This window comes from Lolium perenne, chromosome 7 (assembly GCF_019359855.2).
Source record: "Lolium perenne isolate Kyuss_39 chromosome 7, Kyuss_2.0, whole genome shotgun sequence".
NCBI lineage: Eukaryota > Viridiplantae > Streptophyta > Magnoliopsida > Poales > Poaceae > Lolium > Lolium perenne.
Genome location: NC_067250.2, coordinates 319,868,906 through 319,884,434, shown reverse-complemented (window position 1 = coordinate 319,884,434; position 15,529 = coordinate 319,868,906). Strand labels below are relative to the sequence as shown.

At 44.9% G+C, this 15,529-nt stretch overlaps 1 protein-coding gene across 1 annotated transcript; it reads right to left on the bottom strand.

The window, feature by feature from the left end:
- Positions 1 to 10,592: 10,592 nt before the first annotated feature.
- On the bottom strand, positions 10,593 to 13,396 carry LOC127316878 (protein OS-9 homolog). The gene is made up of 8 exons (XM_051347348.2): positions 13,186 to 13,396; positions 12,928 to 13,004; positions 12,190 to 12,390; positions 12,003 to 12,074; positions 11,595 to 11,707; positions 11,410 to 11,476; positions 11,175 to 11,281; positions 10,593 to 11,093 (listed from the first exon to the last, which is right to left on the bottom strand). Exons 1-8 carry the CDS (start codon positions 13,277 to 13,279, stop codon positions 10,934 to 10,936), a joined length of 891 nt encoding a protein of 296 aa, XP_051203308.1. The 5' UTR covers positions 13,280 to 13,396; the 3' UTR covers positions 10,593 to 10,933.
- Positions 13,397 to 15,529: the final 2,133 nt, after the last annotated feature.

Below are 15,529 nucleotides of genomic sequence, written 5' to 3'. Positions count from 1 at the left end.
TACGCTTCCACAACGCCCAGTTTGGTTGGACGCCGAGGAAGGATTCACAAAGAGTGATGAAAATGGAAACATGGAGGATAGAATTGGGTGTGAGGTGATGAAGTTGCAGTCCATAAACGAAAAGCAACCCCCGAAGAAAAGGGTGGATGGGGGCAGAGAGGCCGCGGATGAGATGATCGACGAAACTAACCCGATACTCCATTGGAGGAGTTGGATAACTTTCTTCACTGGGGAAGCGAATCGCATCCTGTCTCTTGCTGATCCCCAGTTTCTTCAGCAGGTTGATGTCTTGTGAGGAGATTTTGGATCTCTCCCACTCTGTGTTCGCCAGATCTTCAGTCGCCATCTTCGATTCAGGTGTGCTATGCCTGGTGAGTTTACGCGGAGGCATCAACAATGGCGTCGGAGCAAGGTGCGAGTATGGTTGAGCTCAAGAGCTTGGCGGCGCAAGGGAGGATTTTTTGACAGAGGAGAACGGAGGAGCGGCGCGAGCGAAAGGACTGAAGGAGGAAGACGACGCCCTTATATAGAGGTGCGGTGAACCGTCACGCCGTTGGATTGACAAATTACGCCACAGATGGTGTACACGTGGACAAGGGGTAAACGGTAATTTCATATAGACGAGAAACTACAGTACTTGCGCCAGGAAAAGCGGAGGACGTGTGTCCCCCACTTGCACGACTACAGTACTTGCGCCAGGAAAAGCGGAGGACGTGTGTCCCCCACTTGCACGACGTGTCAATATGATGCGGAGTTTGGGCCCGCAAGGCAGTGAGAGAGAACATCTCGCGATTTCAAGATACATTGGTCGTGGCTGTCATCAGCAGTGATGTCACCTTGGTAAAAGAAAATCTCGGCTATGAAGCTTGGGAAAAATGGCGACAGCATAAGATTGTTTCGAGAGCTTTTGAACAAATACAAGTTTTTGCCCTAATGCTCGGGGGCTACTTTGGAAAAAATGAAAAGGTTGAGAAAGTCAAAATAAGAAATGGCGAGAGTCTATGATCAAATACAAGTATTTGCTCATAGCCTCGGGGGCTACTCTCATCGGGAGCGCTGTTCGCGCACCCGATAGATTTAAAAAATTATTATGCGACAAGAGAAAAATATAGCGACATAAGGCGTGGAGCCTACACTCAAGCACAAGTTCTTGACTGTAGCCTCGGGGGCTACTCCCATCGGGAATGCTGTTCGTGTGCCCGATGAAATTATAAAAAAAAGAGAGAAGGGAAAGAAAGAAAAAGAAAAAGGAAGTGAGTATACTTCGAGTTATACAAATAACTCTACATATACTCCCATCGGGAAAGCAATATAAGTCATCCGTTGACTCAATAAAATGTGCTATTCCAGCAGCCGAATAAGCACTCAACAATATATTCTCAGAGCGCCAAAGTTGCGAATAAATCTCTGAATGCCGCGAAATTTGCGAAGTTAAGACCCCAGATCCGTTCTGTGCGGCGTGGCGCCGTCTCTGACGTCGGTTTGCTAACTTTTTCTGTATCAACAGATACGAAGAAAAATCCTAACGGACGCGTTAGGTACCCGATAAAATATGTCTGGGACTCGACAGAATGGTAAGACCTTAAGCGGCACCTGTCGAAGTTTACACCAGTATCCCGAGATCATGTCCGGGGACGTGATCTTGAAGTAGGTTTTTGCGGATTGCCACTAGAGCAGTTAACTAGTACCTGATCCGTCAGATGAACTAGCCCCAACTACCATTATCCCTGTACAATATAGAAGTTCATACGAGAAAATGTAGAAAAGGTTAAAGTTGTCGAGTAAATATAAACAGTGGAGATTTTCCCTGATTCTGCGATTCAAACAAAATCTCGGGGGCTACTGACATAGGCATACCCAATGGGCCTGCCGAATATGGTACCCGGGGTTTACTGAAGGTCCACGACCCGAAGTATAAGGAGAATCGGAAGCCCAAGTTGTTACTAAGGAAAGCTAGAGTTGTAATAGGAGTTGTTATTTGTAATCTTGCGGGATAGGTTGGAAACCCTTCCGGACTCTGTAAACTTGTGTATCACGAATCCCTCGGCTCCGCCTCCTATATAAGGGGGAGTCGAGGGACAAAGAGGGGATCGAATCTGCTGTCAACATAACCCTAGTTTTTACATTGTTGAGCACTTTTCGGCTGAAACCTGCGAGATCTACTTGCCCTCTACGTCTAACAAAACCCTAGTCTACAATCCGTAGGCATTGACAAGTTAATCCCTTGTCAACCGGCGAGCAGCGACGAGCAACACAAAGAGCCGGGAGGCTCCCAGGACTGCTGGTGGGCCCTGGTCCCTCGGGCGACGGCCGCAAAACTCCGGCACACGTCCTGGCTGTTGCGAGGGCGTGCCACCTGACCTATACCTGGTCAGGAAGGTGATGGATTGCTTCACTTAGTTTCCTGCATGGCAGACACGTAAACATTAAATCCGAGCCTCGATCGGCTCTCAGGTTATCCTGTGAATCAGCTCAAAGAGCCGATTCACCCATGGTTCGTATTGGATCTACGATAACATGGGGATCCTGCTTGATCAGTACCAAGTTAAATCAATCTACGACAGTCTAGGGCTTTTACCGCATAACTGGAACGTCCTACACGTAGTTGAGCCTGGCAGATACGAAAGATAACAGAAAACTAATCCTAGAAGGGGCCTAAAAACCAACACAAAGTCGATTCCCGGAACAACCCCTCTTGGATCGGCAAACCATACCTTACGCACTACTGGATCGTTCAACCCGTTTGCAAGGCCTAACCATGCGGATATCAAACTAATCCTTGGAAAACAAGGAACAACCATAACAGATCAGATCTACTAAATAAAGACCAAGCAAGATGCTGCCCTTACACCTAAGATAGGTGCAAAGGCAGCTAGATATTTAGGGGCAGCATAACTAAGCAAACATATCAGAAAAGTATCGATGGAAGCCCCAAAACATCTATGATAACGGTATTGCTCGCCATCAACAAGGCTTCAGTACGAGCAACACAAACAACGAATAAACTGATACTGCCCAGATCGCAATCTGGGCAGCATGACGCTTACCCGGAAGAAACCCTCGAAACAAGGGGTGGCGATGCGCCTAGATTGTGTTTGTTGTGAACGTGATCGTCCTCCTTTCTCAATAACCCTAGGTAAATATTTATAGTCCGTGGACTTTCTATCTTTGGAATAAACCTAACTGTGTACGAACCAAACTCTATCTCTTAATTCTAAACTAAAACACGATCTACCATAATGTACAAATATACGGGCAATCTAGCCCAAATTCTCGCACGAGGCCGATTCAGAAACACTTTAATGTGCATATCCTCCAAGCCCATCTCAATCATAGCCCATCTCCTGATTTGGCTAAAATCCGGTGATAACAGGTGGTCAAAAACTTCTGCACCAAATTTAGTATTCCAGTCCAGGAGGATGAAGAGCAGCTATCACCAAGTAGCTCCACTTCTAGGCAGACTAGGTCTACCAAGAAGCCAACAATGCCCTCTAAGAAGCAAGTTTCAGATGCTGATAAGAAGTCTAAGAAGAAATAGTTGGCTTGTGATGAAGCTGGCCAATTATTTGCTGCACTCTGCAGTTCTTTTGGTAGTGTTATGGGGCCTATGGCTGCCTGCTAGGTTACTTTATCATTTGGACTTCCCTTTTACTATGGACTGTAATAATTTACAACTATCTGTGTTAATGCTGCTATGGACTTATTGCTCTAGCTTCTGCTTGAAATGGCTACAGTTTACAACTGTGTCAATTGGTCGATTGTTTCTTTTCTCCAATGGATAAATTATTTTGGAAAGTTTTGAACTGGAACATTAGGGGTACTAATGACCCAGAAAAATGGCCTCTCATTCTCAATAAAATAAAGGAAAGTGGCTGTCATGTAATATGTTTCCAAGAAACAAAAAGAGAACATATTGATTTAAAAATCTTGAGAAACTTCTGTCCAAGAAATTTTGATTCCTTTGCTTTTTCTCCCTCTGTTGGAAGATCAGGAGGATTGGTTACAATTTGGGATAGTTCTGTTTTTACTGGGAGATGTGTGAACCAGAACATATATGTTGTGTCAGTGGAATTTCAATCAACTAAAACAGATACATTTTGGACTCTCACTAATGTCTATGTTCCCTGTCAAGATAATGATCAGTTGGTATTCTTGCAGTGGCTTAATAGTTTAGTCATCCCAGATGATGAGAATTGGCTCCTTATGGGGGATTTTAATCTGATAAGATCTCCCCAGGATAGAAATAAAGCAGGTGGAAATATCAATGAAATGTTATTATTTAATGAAGCCATCAGCAATCTAGGATTGGTGGATATTCCACTAAAGGGCAGAAAGTTCACATGGAGCAATATGCAGAACTCTCCTCTTCTTCAGAGGTTGGACTGGTTCTTTTCTTCTGTGGCATGGACAACCACTTTTCGCAATACCATGGCATCACCTTTAGCTATGACAACCTCTGATCATGTGCCTTGTGTGATTTCCATTCAAACTTCTATACCAAAGTCCACAGTCTTTAGGTTTGAAAACACCTAGCTTGATATGCCTGATTTTCTGGCTATGGTAGAAAGAACTTGGACACAGTCCATTCACTATGCAGACGCCGCTAAGAGGATCTCTGCAAAATTCAAAATCCTAAGAAAAGAATTGAAACACTGGAGAGAATCTATTTCCTCGGTCAGTAAGGACATTGATGATTTGAATGCTCTTATATCTCTCATTGATTCTATAGAAAATTTTAGAGATCTTAGCTCTATGGAGAGACAATTCAGAATCTATATGAAATTTCATCTGGCTGCTTTGTTGAAACAGCAATTGGCTTATTGGAAGCAAAGAGGGAAAATCAAATGGATCACTCTTGGAGATGAAAACTCTAGATTCTTCCATTCTATGGCAACTACACAAAAGAGGAAGAATCATATCTAGTCTCTTACAACTGCTACTGGAGTTACTCTAACAGAACATAAGGATAAGGCTGATGCTCTACTTCAGGCCTACAGAGAAAGATTGGGACAAACAGATAACACTTCTGGTGCTCACAATATTTCTGCTTTAATGAATAGCTCAAGCAATTTGGAATCTTGGAAGCACCTTTTTCAGCTAAAGAAATAGATGATGTGGTTGCTGAATTCCCTCATAACAAATCACCTGGACCAGATGGGTTCAATGCTGAATTCCTGCAAAAATGTTGGCCCATTATCAAGAAGGATTTTCATGACTTGTGCAATCAATTTCATCAGGGAACTCCATGTTTAGAGAGCATTAACAGTTGCTATATTACCCTTGTCCCAAAAAAGATGATGCAAGTACAGTACATGATTATAGGCATATCTCTCTGCTTAATTGTACCCTAAAACTTATCACAAAGCTGCTTGCTAATAAATTGCAAATGGTGATTATGGATCTCATCCATGAAAATCAATATGGGTTTATTAAAAGCTGGACTATTCAGGACTTTTTGGCATGGTCTTATGAATATATTCATCTTTTTCATAAAAGTAAGAAGGAAACTGTACTCCTCAAACTAGATTTTGAGAAGGCCTTTGATAAGCTGGATCACTCCTTTATTCTTGAGGTTCTGGAAAAAAAGGGTTTTGGACAAAAATGGTGCTTATGGGTCAAGCAGATACTGGCCTCTGCAACTTCTTCAGTGATGTTAAATGGAGTTCCTGGTTCTTTGTTCAAATGTAGGAGAGGGGTTAGACAGGGTGATCCCCTCTCTCCCTTGCTTTTTGTCCTTGTAGCGGATACTCTGCAAACCATGGTTAATCATGCAATGAGGGAAAACTATCTTCACAGGCCTTTGGCTCTCCAATGTTCTCCTTCTTTCCCCATAGTACAATACGCAGATGATACTCTGGTTGTAATGCAAGCAGATATTCTTCAGTTGAATTTCTTAAAGGATTTACTTCAGAGGTTTGGGGAGGCTACTGGTCTGCGAGTTAATTATGAGAAATCCAACCTGATACCCATTAACATCCCTGATGATAGAGTGAATCTTTTTACCTCTGCTCTTAATTGTCAGCTTGGAAACCTTCCTTTTATATATCTGGGATTGCCTCTTAGTATCTCCAAGCCACCAAAAGAGTATTTCCTGCCACTAATACAGTGTGTGCAAAGAATATTGCCCTCTTGTGCCATGTATCTTAACTATGGAAGCAAATTAAGGCTGCTAAACTCAGTTCTGTCCTCCCTGCCGATTTTTTCTTTGAGTACACTTAAGCTGTATCAATGGGTTCTAGATGAATGTGACAAATACAGACGACACTGTCTCTGGAGGAATAAAGATCTCAACAGTAAGACTCCTCCCTTAGCCTCTTGGGATTTGGTTTGTCGTCCCAAAGCACAAGGTGGTCTGGGTGTGCTCAAGCTGTCAGTTCAGAACAATTGTCTATTAATGAAGCATATCCATAAGTTCTTTAATAAAGAAAATATTCCTTGGATTCATTTAGTATGGGAGTCTTACTATCATCACACCCTGCCACCACTCAGACACAGAGATATTTCCTTCTGGTGGAGGGACTGTCTGAAAAACCTTGATCTTTACAAGGCAAAAGCATCTTGTACATTGCACAGTGGAGAGACTGTTCTCTTTTGGACAGATTTATCGAGTACAGAAGTTCTATCTACAAAGTGGCCCTATCTTTTCACTTTTGCCAAAGATATCACAATTTCAGTCAAGAATGTGCTGCTTACTGAGGAGATTTCATCTCTCTTCCATTTGCCCTTGTCTATTCAAGCTATGGGTGAATATCAACAGTTTTTAGCCCTCATACAAGATACACAAGTCTCACTGGAGAAGGATACGTGGACGGTAACTACTGCTGCTCCAGGCTATAAAGTTTCATCCATGTATAAGGATCTGATGAACCAAGGACCTGTGTTACCTATCTTATCTTGGCTTTGGAAAAGCTGCTGCCAGGAGAAGCGTAAAGTATTTTTTGGCTCCTATTTGATCGTGAGAGAGGATTTGGTGACTAGGTGTATACGTGAGCACCCTCTAGATGCCGGACGATCTGTGTTGAGATCCGGTTCTAGTCAATTGGGTCTGTTGTCTTGACGTTGTCTTATGCATCGCTAAGCGTACTTGGCGTGGGATGCGGGTCCCACGTTTCAATGATTGGTAACGCCTACGTGATTTGAAAGGGTTGTTAGTGCTAATGTGGCTTGCTAACCCAACAATGATGATAACAGGGGTGCTAAACATGACACGTATCAGCCAATGAATGCGTGCTCACGTATACACCCGGTCACCAGGCTTCTTTTGATCGTCTGAATACCAGGGCTATGTTACAACGAAAGAGGTTCTTCCTACCTGACTATGTGTGGTGGAACTGATTTAGAAACAAGGGACCACTTGTTCTTCACCTGCCCCTTTGCAGTTAATTGTTGGCAATACTTATGTCCTGGATGGGTGCTACCTCTTTCTAATGGACATCCTGTACTTCAGGAGGTGATCCAGAGCTTAAAATTCAAGATCCAACAGCCGTTCTTCATGGAGATTATCATGCTGATCTCTTGGTCTCTTTGGACGATTAGAAATGACTTTATATTCAAAGGAATCACTCCCAGTCTCTATCGCTGCAAATTCAAATTCAAGGAGGAGTTGGCACTTCTGGTCCATAAAGCCAAGAGGAAATCTTATATTGGCCTTAAGGCCTGGGTAACGAATTTCTTGTAAATACACTGTATCATAGTGTAGCTTAGTTTTTACTTCCTTTTTTAGTGCTACTCTCCAGCACTCTGTATTTCTAGTTTCTTACTTTATACCAAAAATCAATAAAAAAATATATGCAGTGAAGAAACTCACTGTACAACTTCAAAAAAATTTAGTGGTGGGATATTCACTTTGGCTCCATTTGCACCTATTGTATGAATCTACATTTCGAAGTTTAAAAAAATTCTAAAGTAAAATTTGTCATGTACATGTACACATTTTATGTTTATACACAAGTTTTAAAAAAACTAAAAAAAATTGTGGCTCCTGTAAAAAAGACAAATTTTGATGCTATAACACGAGTACGTACATGACATTTTTTTGTCTTTTTTATACACGCCAAATATTGTTTCTCCATGAAAACCTGTGCACTAACATAGAATTTCACGTTGTACACCAAAAAAATTATGTCACAATTTTTTAATATTTTTAAAATTGTTTTTTAATTATTTTATATAATGGGTGCTCCTATGAGCCAAAACGCCACCTCCATTAGTTGTCCCAATCCCATATTTGATGTGTCGTGGGAATTAGTGATGGGAAATTAAGAAGAAAATCTATTTTTGGTTCCTGAGCTTTTTGGCGATCTCTTCAATCGCCTCCATCCGTAACTTCCCTTCCGTCTTGGTATCAGTCGCTCGTCATCTCTACCTGCGATCCCCACTTCCGCTGCTCTCTCGTCTCTCATGGCATCCTCTAACTCCACACTTCCCTCCATCTTCGGTTCGCCCCCTCTGTCAAGTGCTCCCGCGGTCTCCGGCGCGCCGCAGTGGCGGAGGACGGACTAAATTTTTGGTATGGCAGAAATAATGATCGCAAATAGTACATACGATTAAAAGTAGAAGGGTTACATAACTCCAGAATTTGTGACAGAAAAAATGTAATCAACAAGGTGTATACGCTCGTACCAGAACTCACACAAAAGTAAGATGTGCAGAAAAATACTTCACTAGTCACTACATAAATCTTGCGATTGATTAGAGTGATCAGGAGACATTTAAAAAGCCCACCAAAACCCCATACCTGCTTGCTTCTCTGCCTCATATAGGGTCACGCAATACATGCACGTCCGTGGCGCTAATTTTGGTAAAGAAATAGCAAGATTTAGGTGTATTTCCAGTACCAGACAGGTTTTAGCTCTGGCAGACGTCTGACCTTGCCAGAATGGGAGCTCCCGCCCTCTCTGTCAAGTGCTCCCGCGGTGTCCAGCGCGCCGCGCGTGCCACCGTCGCCACTGCCGGTCTCCAACGCCGAGCTTGCCGCTCCTCTGGCAAGCTAGCGTTGTGCTATCACCTCTCTCGACGTGGTGCCGTCGGCACCTCTCGCCGTCCTGCCACTCAAGGTGGTCACGGTCATCGGCTGGAGAGCTCAGTTAGAGCTGGAGGAGGTGAGGATGACGTGTCACCAACACGCTTGCCTTGGCCAGTGCCCCTATAGCTGCATCGGTTGCAACGCCCACAATCCCACCAGGGTGGACGCTCGCTCTGTATTAGGGCATCTCCAACGGCCCGATGCATTCCGTTCAGTAAAAGTGGCAGCTTGTGTCCGTTTGGGTCCAGTCACGGGCACTGAATAGGCTGCTCATCCACGAATGACCATTTGCGTCGGAGATAGCTTTAGCGGCCTGGCGCATTTTCCCCTAACCTAGCATTTTTACATTTTGTCTCACCCTATTTTCCCTAAATTGGCACATAGATATATAAAAACAAATGTTGCAATGTGATGTTTAACAAACTTATTACATCCAAATAAATAACAAAGTTTACAACCATTGTCATTCATGAAAAATGAAAGAGCAAATAAAATGAGATGACATTTACTACTCCTCATTCTCTTCATGGTCTGGCAATGCCTATATGTGATCAATCAAATCCTTCTGCATGCGTTTGAAAATATGGTTGTCAAAGACTTCAACGTTAATATGCAGAAACTCTGCCCTAGGTTGTGGCTAGTCACCCTGAAATTCCCATTTGTGGTCATTGATGCTATCGGGACGCTCTGTGTCAACGATCATGTTGTTCATGCTCACACAACATATCATCTAATGCATGGTCTTCAAAGAGCTGGGTGACGAACAATAGGCCACCGAGTTTGGAGCACATCAAAGATGTGTAGCAAGGGGTTTGCAGACTGTCTTCATTCAGAAGTGTGATCTAGTCAGGATAGATGACATCAGCAAGATAGTTTGGCTTGTCGTATGCATTGCCATTGATCTCATAGTTCACCACAGGAGCAATGCCTTTTAGAAGCCGGTCGAATACCGGAGAGCGGTTGAGCATATTAATGTTATTATGGAAACTGGCCATGTCAAAGAAAGAGTGCCAAATCCACAAATCATGTGTGTTTGCATACTTTTGAAGAAGGAAAATTCGGAATAGTTTTAGTTTTAGTACTCTAGAACAGATTAATTAGTTGCAGTACATCATTTTGATTTGGCCTGTATGATCCTATTTCTCTTTTAGCGCTCTCTAGATTTTGTATTTCTTTGCCCACATAATTGCTTGCGTTGCGGGGCGAGGAAAATTACCAGCAAGGATTTAGACTTATTTGAGTTTGATTAACAGACACCCTCAACTTTGCAAATCACCACTGTTAATCTTGTTATATCGGCCTATCATATCTGTAGCACTGTGTAACATACTAACATGGGTGGAGATTTTTCAGAGATACTCCCACTGTTCTCTAAGCACCGAACCACATACTTCTTGGGCCTGGCATGGCAAGTCAAAGTTGCTATGGCAAATCTGTTCTTGCCTGCATGTTGCCTTGATCTGCAGCCAGAAGAAACTAACTTTGCAGCTTTGCTCCAATCTCACACAAGATTATTTACTATTCTTCACATCAGAGCTTTGCAAAGAAAAAATCATTACAAAACACAGACTCAAAGATCAACAATGCATTACTTCTGTAAACATTTCAACCAAATGTTGGTGTCTATAGCCTGGCACTGCATCTCAAATATCTCCTTTACTAATTTATACTATAGTACAGAATGACACTCTTTGCTCTCATATTGTTGTACTATCAGTGCTAGTCTGGCAATCTCAATCTGCTTCAGACGAATGAATGCATATGTGCTCAAGAGCACCATGTAACACTAATTACGGTCAGACAGAACAAGTTAAAGGATGGTGCTGCCAACATGCCGTTGCTTGTTACCTCCAAGATAACTATTTCTTCAGTGGACAAGGATAGCGACGAATGGCGATTGGCACGTAATCAGGTAGCATAAGCTGCGTAACTATGCAATTCATCTGGATCTGAAACAATGGACATCTGAGCTTCTTTTGGAAGAGAGTCTTCATCTTCAGTGGTATCCACTTCAGCAAGCACCTCGTTGCAATGGATGAAGAAGGTGCGCTTTTCCTGCTGAAATAACCTGCAGGCAGAACAATGTAATGAGCTGAAACCATCTAAAGACACGAGATTACTGATTGACATAGAAACGTGATACACTTACGGGTTCTTGCAGAGCATTGGGTTTTGTACTGTCAAAACGTATTTGCAGGAAGATATCTCCTTTATCGAGCTGATCAGTACTGTCGGCTCAGAACAAACAAATCTAACCTGTAAGAAGGTAGGGTGGGTACAGTTAAATGCAGTACTAAACAGGAGGACACCTTAGCGATCAAATTGCTTGAAGTTAGGACCACAGCCACATGGATTATAATAGTGCTTCCCTAGTTTTTTCTTACCTCTGTGTACCGCGGTATATCTGTGAGATCACATACAGTCCCATTTGAGTACAGGTGGACATGATATCTGCGGTGGTACAGAAGCAGGAAATATTAATTCAAGAGAGTTCTGCTTCCAGATATAGTTTACTGTTTGTACTTGTAGTCTTATACAGCAATACTTTTCCAAAGTTTTAGTATAATACCGCTTAGAAGTATCTTTCACATGATCCTCATCCTCAGACTCAGAGGTGCGATTTTCATGGTAAGCATCGGTTGCATCAGCATCAAATTCACCTAGAACATACTCTTGAATAACCTTCAGCAAAAGATACACATTTAATAAAGCAACCAAAAAGCTCTAGAACTACAACATGTCTATATGACAGCCTCAAAGCATGAGAACATTTTTAAATGAAGCCATACTAATACTACTGGAGCTAAAGATTAAATTGTTTCTTTCTTCTACAATACAAATGAGTTCAGTTCTGGTCTCTCCTGTTGAAGCTAGCAATTCTTGTGCTAAAACATTTCAGAATCAGTTTTTGGTTGATGGGTAGAAAGATGAACAAAGTATAATCATTACGAGCCACGCCAAAGAAAATAGCTTTTACCTTCTCACCCTCCACATGAACCTGTCGGATTTTCCCATAGTAGCAGAACTCATAAGACCACCAACCTTCATGCTGTTTCAACAACAATAATAATGATCAGATCTTGTTTCGGACAGTCTATTAACCTCACGCAAGACCAATCATAAGCCCCACTCGCTCGAGCACAGAGAAAGACTTGTACGCTCACCCTGTAAAAGCACTGATCTTTGAGGATCTCCAGCAGCTCATCTGGCTCCTTTGGCTTAACCTTCCGTTCGCTTTCTACTATAACATTGGTTGCATTTTGCGGGACAATCGACTTCATGGTCTTAGTTTCCTCGACTGGTAGGTAGCACGTGTAATGTTTCCCCTCGTGGCTAGTCATCGGTTCAGACTCCTGGCCATTCTCCTGCAGAAGAAACAGTAAGCATATTCAGCAAACAGTCACTATTAGAGGAAGTAGGTTTGTCAAATAGACTAATGCAGCAAGGAATTTAGGTAAGGATTCAATATTCAGGATATCTGACAAAATGGCATGGGATACACATGAATTTAGTAGGAACATGGTGAACCAGCATTGCTTATAGCACATTCTCCTGTACGAGAACGAGAGGCCCGCAGTTCTTCCTGCTACTCTCACTCTTCTGAAATCCTAGCTAGTACTTAGCTACATCAAGATGTCGTGAATTGATTATTTCTTGGTACCGTTCTTTAGTAGGAACATGGAGAATTTGCCTTCTTCTAGCCTATTCTCCTATTTTTTGAGAAAGAGAGGTTGGCAGTTTCTCTACTACTCTCACTCTTATCAAATCCTAGCTAGTTACTTATCTACATGAAGATGACAAGGATTGGTTATTTCTTGGTACCATTCTTCTGTGGCTTATATTGCAATTCACTATAACCAGACAATTCTGACAAGAGAAAGCTCATGTATCAGGAAACTCACCGGGTGGTAGGGAGCATCGGCGGGGTGGAACTCCACGCGGTACCTCGGCTCCCGCGAGTTCTTCCCAAACGGCACACCTGACAATCATCGACACCTTAGAAGTTCAGAGCAACCCTCTGTGTTCAGTGACCAACAAGAGCTAGATACGCCCATCATCCGTTACAGCTTCGCATCGCATGAGCGGGGGAGGAAAGAGTCTCCTCAGGTACAGTACAGCGAGCTAGATCTGGCCAGGGACGGGGGCCGTGGCGCGTGTACCTGAGGTGGTGAAGATCTGGTCATTGGCTGCCGCGCCCGCAGCAACCACGAGGAGCAGCAAGAGCGGAGCGGTCGCCCCGCCGGCGAACCCCATCGGCGGCGGCGTATGCGGAGGCGCTCCGGTTGCCCGCGTCGGCTGGAGGAGATCGATCGGGACTCGGCAGGGAGACTGGGAGGGAGTCAGACGAGACGACGCGAGACGGCGACGACCTCTTCCGCCTTCGGAGAGAATGTTTCCGTTTTCACGAGCCGTTCGCGCGCAAAAAAGGATCGACCCGCGTCCTCAGCCTGGTCACGTATTTCTAAGTTTCCGCATTCTAATTCTGCCACCGCCTGCAGTTCTGCGGTTAACAAAGTTCTTTTTTTTTCCAGCAGCGGGTAGCAGTTAGAGTTAGCGCGTACGGACCAGTTAGAGCTAGCGCCGTTGCTGCACGCGCACCGCCGTGGTTGCGCGCCGCGTGCCGTGGCTGCTGCGGCGCCTATATGCGTGCTCATGCTCAGTTCGCCGCTGAGCAACCGGGCTGGATCGGGCCGATTCGATCGCTCGCCGTGCATATACGGAGCTGGAGCGCTCGTGGCCACGGAAGAAGATGGAGCTCGAGCACTCCACGGCGGCCGGTCTCTCCGTCCTGCTGCGGCCTCGCGTAGGCGGGTCCGTGGCCGCGCGTGGCGGGTGTGCGGAGGCGGCGGTGCCGGGAGGACAGACGGCGGCTACATTGCCGCCACCGCCGTCGTCGTCGTCGTCGACGCTGCGCGACCCCGCCGGCAAGTGGACGCGAGGGCCTTGCTACTCGCCCCCCGACGCCGAGAGCCAGGGGAGCTGCACGGCGCCGGCGAAGGAGGCCGTGCTGCTGACGGCGCGGATGCGGCAGGCGCTGGCGAAGAGGGTCGCGCGGCGCATGCTGAGGCGGCGAGGCTCGTCGCCGCCGGCGCCGGGCCACGGCGGGACGAAGGTCGTGCTGACGTGCTGCTGCGAGCGGCTCCCTCCCGGTCTGTGCTGCGCGCTGCACCAGCGCGGCGGCGCGCCGTGCCGGCCGTGGACGCGCGACGGCGGGGGCGCGGCGCGCGGGTGGGCGTTCGGCGAGTACGCGCGGTGGCGGAGGAGCGTGTGGGTGCCGAGCCGGTTCTACCTGGAGCGCGCCGGCGTCGGCCCCGGGGAGCGGGCTGCGCCGGGGCCCGCGCTGCTGGTCGAGCGGACAGCGAGGTGCGCCGGCGTGAGCGTTCGTAGGTTCTTGCTCGTTGGCGGGGATCCGGAGCGATCGGGGTCAGGATTGTGACCGCGCACGTTCCGATTGGTGTACATATCATGTACGAGTCCAAAAGAAATGCATGCGAAAATTGGTCTCTTGTGTATTTATCCCTAGTTTTCAGATCCACGGAATGTCGAAAATTTTAGGCAACCGAACAAGCAAAATGTCTCACATGCGTCCACTTCGTGCACATCGAAATGTCGAAAATTTGGTCTAATTTTACAAGTGTCTACACGTCCCTCTCTCCATGCTACCTGGAATCAACACAAATTTGCCCCTAGCAAGTCCAGCTTTTCTTTTTCGAATTAAGGGACATACTCCCCGATTTATCAAGTCCAGCTTCCCCGTTACGACGCCAAATTTGTCCGCTGAGGATGTCAAGTGCAGTACGAAGGTTTTCAAGTTTCAACTTAATGCAGCGACACAGTTTCATGTTTTTGGTATGTTGAAACACCTCTTGATTGATCTGGACCCTTGAATAACTCACAACTTTCCTTGCTCATGGGCCTCATGGCAATACTCCTTGTGCAGTCATGGGGGTAACTAATGAAATACAGAACCTAGTCTTGTTAGCTCCGGCTTTCTCAATGGTAGCGAATGTACCACCCATCCATCGCTAGTGCTATGATTGTGGTTGCTTTGTCAAGCTACGAGCAAACACACATTCCAAGTTTAGTTGGTTGTATCGCAAGGAGGAATATGGATTTTTTTTTTGAAACAAACAAATCAATTACATAACGTTCTTAGATCTTTGAGAGGGAACAAATAGTAGCGGCGTACTTATAATTAGTTGCTACATAGATATGGACATCCGGGTTGGAAGTTGGAGAGGACATGATAGGTTGATAGGACACTTCAACCATTTAATGGAGGATTAGGAAATGAACCTCAATGGATTGAGGGAAAGAACTCGAGCAAGAAAAACAACAACTCCATCTATATGGTTTCACACCCGCCATATATGGCCCCCCTATGGTGGATTTTTTTGAAAGCCCCCTATATAATATGTGGATTGACTCCTAAAGTTTTAAGAAATTGCCTATGTCCCCCCTCCTAGTAATCTAGTGTTCAATTGGCCTCTTTTGTACTATTCT

Excerpts from the sequence above, each read along its gene's own strand:
- LOC127316878 (XM_051347348.2), bottom strand. The coding sequence starts at position 13,279 with ATGGGGTTCGCCGGCGGGGCGACCGCTCCGCTCTTGCTGCTCCTCGTG. Across the intron at positions 12,075-12,189 it reads AAGATCAGTGCTTTTACAGG|CATGAAGGTTGGTGGTCTTA; the intron begins GTGAGCGTACAA and ends TTGTTGAAACAG. Across the intron at positions 11,094-11,174 it reads CCAATGCTCTGCAAGAACCC|GTTATTTCAGCAGGAAAAGC; the intron begins GTAAGTGTATCA and ends TTCTGCCTGCAG.